General features: G+C 39.1%; 1 protein-coding gene across 1 annotated transcript in view; it reads right to left on the reverse strand.

The window, feature by feature from the left end:
- Positions 1–4,561, reverse strand: part of LOC121017755 (uncharacterized) — a 31,715-nt gene extending 27,154 nt beyond the window's left edge. Inside the window, exon 1 of the mRNA XM_040456189.1 lies at positions 4,439–4,561. Coding sequence (XP_040312123.1) covers positions 4,439–4,561 — 123 coding nt within the window. The remainder of the gene's footprint in view (positions 1–4,438) is intronic.
- Between the last annotated feature and the right edge of the window lie 4,173 nt (positions 4,562–8,734).

Consider the following 8,734-nt stretch of genomic DNA (forward strand, 5'->3'; position numbering starts at 1 on the left):
AACAAAAAAAAACCACACAAAACAAAAACAAAAACAAGACCCATCAATATGCTGTTTACTAGAAACTCATTTTAGACCCAAGGACACATCCAGATGGAAAGTGAGGTGGAGAACCATTTATCATGCTACATGGACATCAAAAGAAAGCTGGAATACATCAGACACATCAGATTTTAAACCAAAGGCTATAATAAGGGATGAAGATGGGCACTATATCATAATAAAAAGGTCTATTCAACAAGAAGATTTAATAATTGTAAATATTTATGTCCCCAACTTTAAAGCAGCCAAATATACAAATCAATTAATAACAAACTCAAAGAAACTCATTGATAATAATACGATAATAGTAGGGGACTTTAATACCTTACTTACAGCAATGGACAGATCATCTAAGCAGAAGATCAACAAAGAAACAATGGCCTTAAATGACATACTGGAGTACATGCACTTAACAGATATATTCAGAGGATTTTACCCTAACACAGCAGAATACACATTATTTTTGAGTGCACATGGAACATTCTCCAGAACAGACTACATACTGGGTCACAAATCAGGCCTCAACCAGTACAAAAAGACTGAGATCATCGCATGCATATCTTCAGACCACACTGCTATGGAACTTGAAGTCAACCACAAGAAAAAAATTTGGAAAGACCACAAATACATGGAGGTTAAAGAGCATCCTACTAAAGAATGAATGGGTTAACCAGGAAATCAAAGAATAAAAAAATACATGGAAGCCAAGTGAAAATGAAAACATGACAGTCCAAAACTTTTGGGATGCGGCAAAGGTTGGTTCTAAGAGGGAAGTATATAGCAATACAGGCCTTTCTCAAGAAGGAATAAATGTCTCAAACACACAACTTAACCTTACATCTAAAGGAACTGGCAAAAGAAGAGCAAATAAAGCCCGAAACCAGCAAAAGAAGGCAATAGTAAAGATTAGAGCAGAAATAAATGATATAGAAATCACAAAAAACAGTAGAACAGATCAACCAAACTTGGAGATTGTTCTTTGAAAGAATTAACAAAACTGATAAACCCCTAGCCAGACTTCTCAAAAAGAAAAGAGAAAGGACAAAAATAGATAAAATCACAAATGAAAGAGGAGAGATCACAACCAGCACCTCAGAAATACAATTACAAGAGAATATTATGAGCAATTATATGCCAACAAATTGGGAAATTTGGAAGAAATGGATAAATTCCTAGAAACATACACTACCAAAACTGAAACAGGAAGAAACAGGAAATTTGAACAGACCCATAAACAGTAAAGAAACTGAATTAGTAATAAAAAATCTCCCAACAAACAAGAGTCCAGGGTCAGATGGCTTCCCTGAGGAATTCTACCAAACAGTTAAAGAAGCATTAATATCTATTCTTTTGAAACTGTTCAAAAAAATATAAGTGGAAGGAAAACTTCCAAACTCACTCTATGAGGCCAGCATTACCTTGATTTGAAAACGAAAGACCCCACTAAAAAGGAGAATTACAGAGCAATATCCCTGATGAACATCAATGTAAAAATTCTCAACAAGATACTAGCAAATCAAATCCAGCAGTGCATTAAAAGAATTATTCACCAGGATCAAGTGGGATTCATTCCTGGGCTGCAGGGGTGGTTCAATATCAGCAAATCAATCAACATGATACACCATATTAATAAAAGACAGGATAAGAACTATGTGATTCCCTCAATAGATGCAGAAAAAGCAATTGACAAAATATAGCATCTTTCTTGATAAAAACCCTCAAGAAAGTAGGGATGAAAAGAACATACCTCAACATTATAAAGGCCATCTATGGAAGACCCACAGCTAATATCCTCAACGGGGAAAAACTGAGCTTCCCCCTAAGGTCAGGAACATGAGAGGGATGTCCATTCTCACCACTGTTGTTCAACATAGTACTGGAAGTTCTAGCCTCAGCATTCAGACAACAAAAAGAAATCAAAGGCATCCACACTGGCAAGGAAGAAGTCAAACTTTCAGTCGTCACAAACAACATGATACTCTACATGGAAAACCTGAAAGATTTCATCAAAAAATTGCTAGAACTGATATATGAATTCAGCTAAGTCACAGGATGCAAAATCAACATACAGAATCTGTTGCATTTCTATACACCAAAAATGAAGCAGTAGAAAGAGAAATCAAGGAATCGATCCCACTTACAGTTGCACCAAAAACCATAAATAACTTATCAAATTCAACACCCAAAAAATAACCCAGTTAAGAAATGGGCAGAAGACACGAACAGACACTTCTCCAAAGAAGATATACAAATGGCTAATAGACACATGAACAAATACTCAACATCACTCATTATCAGGGAAATACAAATCAAAACTACAATGAGATACCACCTCACACCTTTCAAAATGACTAAAATTAACAACACAGGAAAAAACAAATGTTGGCAAGGATGAATTTCCATTGTTTACGGAAATGCAAACTGGTGCAGCCATTCTGGAAAACAGTGTGGAGTGTCCTCAGAAAGTTAAAGATAGAACTACCCTACATCCCAGCAATTGCACTACTAGATATTTATCCAAGAGTCAAAAATACTGATTTGAAGGGGTACATGCACCCCAATGTTTATAGCAGCACTGGCAGCAGCCAAATTATGGAAACAGCTCAAATATCCATCGACTGATGAATGGATAAAGATGTGGTACACACACACACACACACGCATACATTCCATTGTATATAAACATCATGTATACACACACACACACGATGGAATATTAGTCATCAAAAAGAATGAAATCTTGCCATCTGCAACGATGGGGATGGAACTATAATGTTTTATGCTAAGTGAAATAAGTCAAAGACAAATAGCATATGCTTTTACTCATATGTGGAATTTAAAAAACAAAACAGATGAACATAGGGGAAGAGAAGGAAAAACAAGATAAAAACAGGCAAACCATAAGAGACTTTTAACTATAGAGAACAAATTGAGGGTTGATGGGGGGGGGGGTTGGGCTAAATGGGTGACAGGCATTAAGGGCACTTTGTAATTAGCACCGGGTGTTGTATATATGTGATAAACCACTAAATTCTGCTCCTGAAACCAATACTGCACTGTATGTTGACTAATTGGAATATAAACAAAATCTTGGAAGAAAAACAAAACAGAAAAAAAACAAAACAAAACAAAGCAAAGGAGTGAGAGTTTTCACATTAGGTTCTTCTCTTAGAGAAAAAGCAAGTCCCCAGGTGTGAAGGAAGATAGTTTTTAAACTCCCCAGGCAAGTGATGCAGGGTGTCCAGGGCTGAATCTTGCAGGCTGTAGTTCCTGTCCCTGGGTCCACAGGTTCAAGGAGCAGTTCCGAAGAGCACTGTGTGGGATTGGAGCTCAAGCCACCCTGCAGGACCCCTGGGGTACACAGCCCTTACTGTTGCAGGCTTCTCAGAGACCCTCCTCTCCAGAGCTTCCTGTCTAGTTGGAGCAGTAATGGTTGGGACAGCGAACTCTGCCGATACAGAGATGTCATAAACTATAATCCTGCCCTTGGGGAAAGAAAGAGCCTCACCAAACTGAACCAGTGCTAGCTCCGTTTCCCCAGATATTAAATTGAGCCAATTCTGTGACAATAGTTCATCCTCTGAACACACACTCAGCTTTGGGGAGCTGAAGACAGGATTTCTGCACAGGTGATTGTTTAAAGAGATAGGCCTGTTCTCCCCTCTTTATGTCGACAGAGCACAAAGTGGACTTTAGAGCTACAATCTTCAGGCCTGCTTCTGTCACCTGCCATCCGCACCACTGCCCCCATTCTTCTCGCTTTACCTTGCCCCGGTGTCTCCTAAGAGGGCAGCGTGCACAGGCAGCTTCCAGAAAGTAAATAATGTAATCCCAATATCCTGACTTTGGTGACATTTCAGACCTCTTTCCTACTGCCCATGGTTAGCCAGCAATGGGTCAGACCATCTTTCTGAGGAATTCCAGGAGAAAATGTAGGCTAAGCAAAAAGCTTTGGACGACTCTTTCCAAACCTCAATGGGAAGAATATTCTATGACTTTGAGGCAGAAGTGACGAATTTCAACATGTAGCTTGAGAACCATCTAGTTCTGGGGCAAATTGACCAACACCAGCAGCCAGTTGGTAGCCTGAGAGCACATTGTATGTGCTCCAGTCTTTGAGGTGGTGAAATGTGGGCTCCTGCAGTGGTCTTCTCTTGATAGCAATCTTGCTGCCCAGGCTACTGTGTTTTTTCCAGTCAGCCTCTGTTGCTCTCAAGAAACGTAATGAAGTTCAAGTGTGTGGGAATGACAATAGGGATAAGCTCGAATTTGCTCTAAGTAACACCGATAAAAGGAATTCATTTGAGAGCATGAATACTTTATTGTCACTGATTTCTCCCACATAACTGTGGATGAGAAACAGTGGCCTGGTTCCTAAGAATGGGTTTCTGCTCACATGCTGTGGGGACTGGAGTCTGCCCATGGGCCTGAGGTTCCGGCAGCCTCCACAGGCCTTGCCAGCTCCTTCTCCTGATGGGAGGGACCCTTTGCCCTGTATTTCCAACTGCAGATTTGGCATCCTGTTCTGTTGGGGCACGTCACCAGTGTTTCTTCGGTGGTTTGTAAGATAAGCTGCCAAATTCTTTTGCCTCAGTTACTTCCAATTGGGTTTCCATCACTTATCTACAGGGTCAAACATGAGTTTGCCGTGATGGGATTGGAATTGCTGGTTATGCCCCTGGCACACCATTCTAGCAGCTGGGATGGTGCCTGGTCAAGCCCATGCCTGGTCAAGCCCACTACTGCCACCCTCAAAGGAAGAGTATTTTGAGGCATGTAAAAATGCATGAAATTCAATTTCCGGGACCAAAATGAAGTTTTATGCTAATGCAATCATTTTAATTTATTTGCCTACTATGACAGCTTTCATGCTAAGGTGGCAGCCGAGAAGTTGGAAGAGGGACCATATGTGATGGTCCCACTGCTTTGCACTACCGCCAGTTGTAACTGCGGTGCCACAAATTTGTAACCACAAATGCCCCATGTTTCACCATACAGTGACATTTAAAAACTCTCTATTACCGGGGCGCCTGTGTGGCTGTCGGTTAAGCATCCGACTTCAGCTCAGGTCATGATCTCGCTGTCTGTGAGTTTGAGCCCCACATCGGGCTCTGTGCTGACAGCTCAGAGCCTGAAGCCTGCTTCAGATTGTGTCTCCCTCTCCCTCTGTCCCTCCCAGGTTCATGCTGTCTCTGTCTCAAAAATAAAAAAAATAAATAAAAAACCTATTACCTGTGCACAATAGAAGTGTTTTTGGTCACTGTGACTGTAGTCACAGAGGGACATGGCACACAAACACTAACACTGCCAAGAGTGAACAAAGACGGCAGAAAAAGCAGGCCGTGTAGGTATATCTTGGGATTCCTCAGTGGCCTCTACTCTGTTTACATGGGATGAGCTATTTGAATTAGATCCTTAATGCCCCTGTCTTGAAAAGGTAAATGTCCAATTCTGAATGGGACTGCCATGGTAACCATTCACAAAAACAAGAGTGAGCCTTGCACTGGGAATGAACGACCAACACTTTAGTGCAGAAAATTATAGAGTGGCAAATTATGGGTAAAGAATCGAGTTAATTTCACCTAAAAACGGATACCAAAAGGTCCTGTAGCAGTCTGGAATAAGCTGGAAATTTAGGGCTCAGAAAGATCTGGGTTTTGTGGCACCTGGATGGCTGTTGGTTAGGCATTCAACTCGATTTCGGCTCAGGTCATGATCTCGTGGTTCGTGAGTTTGAGCCCCGTGTCTGGCTCGTTGCTGACGGCACAGAGCCTGCTTGGGATTCTCTGTCTCCCTCTCTCTCTCTGCCCCTCATCTGCTCGCACTCTCTCTCAAAACTAAGTAAATATTAAAAAAAAAATCTGGGTTTTAAGTTCCAATTTTACCACTTACTAGCTACATGATCTTAGATTCTGAGTCTCTTACTAACTCTTCAAAAACAGAAAGATTAATATTCTCTCAAGGAATCAAAAGAAATTGTGAATGTTCTGTGCAATGTGGATATTTTAATAACTGTGTAAAACTACCATCTGAATTCCTTAAAACTTTATATGATGAAAATATATACTCTTTATAGAGAGTATAAAAGAAGCCTTAAATACATTCCTTAAAATACACTCCTTCCCAAAATTAAGAATATGTGACTTTAATAATCAGCAATAAACCCCTTGCACCAGGTAATAGGTTTTGCTCGTTATTTTTTGAAGTAAATGACTGAATGGATGAAATATCTCACACACACACACACACACACACACACACCTGCCTTAGGTAGCAAACCATCAATGCTCATCAAATAGCTGCATTTTCTATACCTCCTAGTCTTGTTGGTAGTGAGGCTGATTCCAGACGTCTAGGTGTTGGACAAAGCAATGTAGGTAGAAGGCAGGTCTTTTTCAGGTCTGGTCTGTAAAAACATCCACGACCACCTGCTAGACTGTGGTTTTCCTGATTTGACAGCATCTGAGGCCATGAGTTCCAGATGGCATACCTAAAGATGGAGGAAGACTACCCAATTCACATCAACAAGAATTTCATGTTGACCAATGATTAAGCTTTTGTATTGAGCCATACCGACTTAGTGTTTTTTATTTGTAAGATGGTCTAATAGTCTGTGCTAAGAATCAAGCTAGATGGGGTTGGAAATAGGACCCCATCCCCCCGGCCCCAATCATAAAACAAGGTTCCTACATTCTTAAGAATTTTATAGTGTATTCCTGACAATGAAGTACTGTGATATATTTAATTTAGTATTTTATGTCTCATTAACAAATTATCTTACCATGTGTTAAGCATTACACTGGTACAAGTATTTCTGAATCTTAAATATATCAATATTGAGGTGGACCTTTTACCAGTGTCCAATCACGAACCTTCCAAAACCTTCTGAACCCCTCTGAATTCAGTTTTGTGTAAATGTTAAAAATTTACAATCTTAGCCAGTCAAGTGAAACAGTTTTTATATTAATCAAATAATCCATCAAATATTATCAATTTGTCAATAATTAATCAATAATCAATTTATAGTTTGGTATTAAATAATTTATCAATTATCAAAATAACAATTTATCCACTCCGCTTTTATATCCAGCCTGAAAACTTATATTTAGAAAAGGGACCAGAATGACCTACTTCAGGACCCTTATCAACATGTCCCAAATCTTTGCAAATGCATTTTCTATTACATAGTACTAAATGGTCTGTGGGCAGAAAATCTTACACCGCTTTGCAGGTCAGTATTTTGATTGTAAAAAAAAAAAAAAAAAATGGAAACCCAGCAAAACAAAACGGTATTAATTACACAGTACTTCCCATAGGAAATCATGCAGACTCTTTAATCAGAAGCCCAGCCACGTCACTGTCGTGAAATGGACATACACGGTTCTGCAACAGAACCACCAGTCCAAGTTTTATTGAGACTGAATGAATAGCAGTAAATGCTATTTCTTTATTATAATTTTGGTTTACATAGCCAGTCTTCCATTCAGCTCAGAGGCTCTTGGTGGCAGAGTGCGTGCACTTAGTCTGTCTTCCTACCCCAGTATCTAAGAATGTAGTACAGTAAGCCCTGAATACAACAGGTACTTCATAAATGCTTACGAAGATTGAAAAAAATTAAGGACAAATATAGGGAAAAATATATTTACTAGCCTTCATGACCCATACTTACCTTAAATCCAAACCTAGAAACATACTTTGAAGATTTTTACAATAGGGCAATCGCATGAAGGGCTTCCTAGCTCACATCGTTCTGGTTATACACACACAACCTCTCCTGGCTTCCTGGGGCACTCTCATCATGCACCATGGAATGTGTTTTCCTACAAAAGCCGTGTTCCCACAAGCCTACACACACGTCTGGTAAGCAAAGGTAGGAAACGTGGAACTCTTTTCAAGTAACAACTGTTTTTAATTGCACCAGAAGGAAAACAATTTGCTGTGGACTATTCTGTGCATCTAAACATTTTAATACATTGCTTCAACAAACAAAGCAAAACAAGAAAACAAAAAACCTACTTATTAAGTTAAATTTTAATCTTAATTTTCTTCTATGATGCTTCTTCTAAATTTCTCATCATCATAAATTCAAGATACAAAAGTTTAAGAGTAGGAAATAAAATTTTTCTCTTAAATTTTCTTTACCGTTTTTGTCCTTTGAAAATTCAAAATGGATATGCCATGTAAAAACAAACAAGATTTCAGTTACATATTGATGAACAAGAAAACATTTATCAGGAGGACTTTGAAGCTGAGGCTCCCTGTGGTGCCATCATGTAATCATGGCTTAATGTAAGACCAAAGCATAGTTGAATTATTAGTACCTTGCAAATACCTATAGAAGGGGAAGGGAAACAAAATTCTAGGAGTTGTATGTGTGAAGTCAGGAGTTTTCCAACACAGAAGGCATTCCAATCATCGGGGAAGTTAAGCGTGATTGGGAATCGCTGGGAGTTGCAATTTACAGTAAAGCAAAAACTGATGCTGTTCGGTAAAAGCTACAATGTCTAGCAGATCTATGCAGATTTTTATTAAAAACGTAAGGAACCTGGCTTTCATTTTACTGTTTCTTTCTTTTACACCTTTTATTTCAAAATAAGTCTCAAGAGATTGTTCCTTCCAATATGAGAATTCAACCAGCTTAGAATGGAAACAGAACAAAAAATAGACGCTGCTTTGTAGAAATCCATTTTTG

Source organism: Herpailurus yagouaroundi, unplaced genomic scaffold, assembly GCF_014898765.1.
Source record: "Herpailurus yagouaroundi ecotype Mexico unplaced genomic scaffold, PumYag 77, whole genome shotgun sequence".
NCBI lineage: Eukaryota > Metazoa > Chordata > Mammalia > Carnivora > Felidae > Herpailurus > Herpailurus yagouaroundi.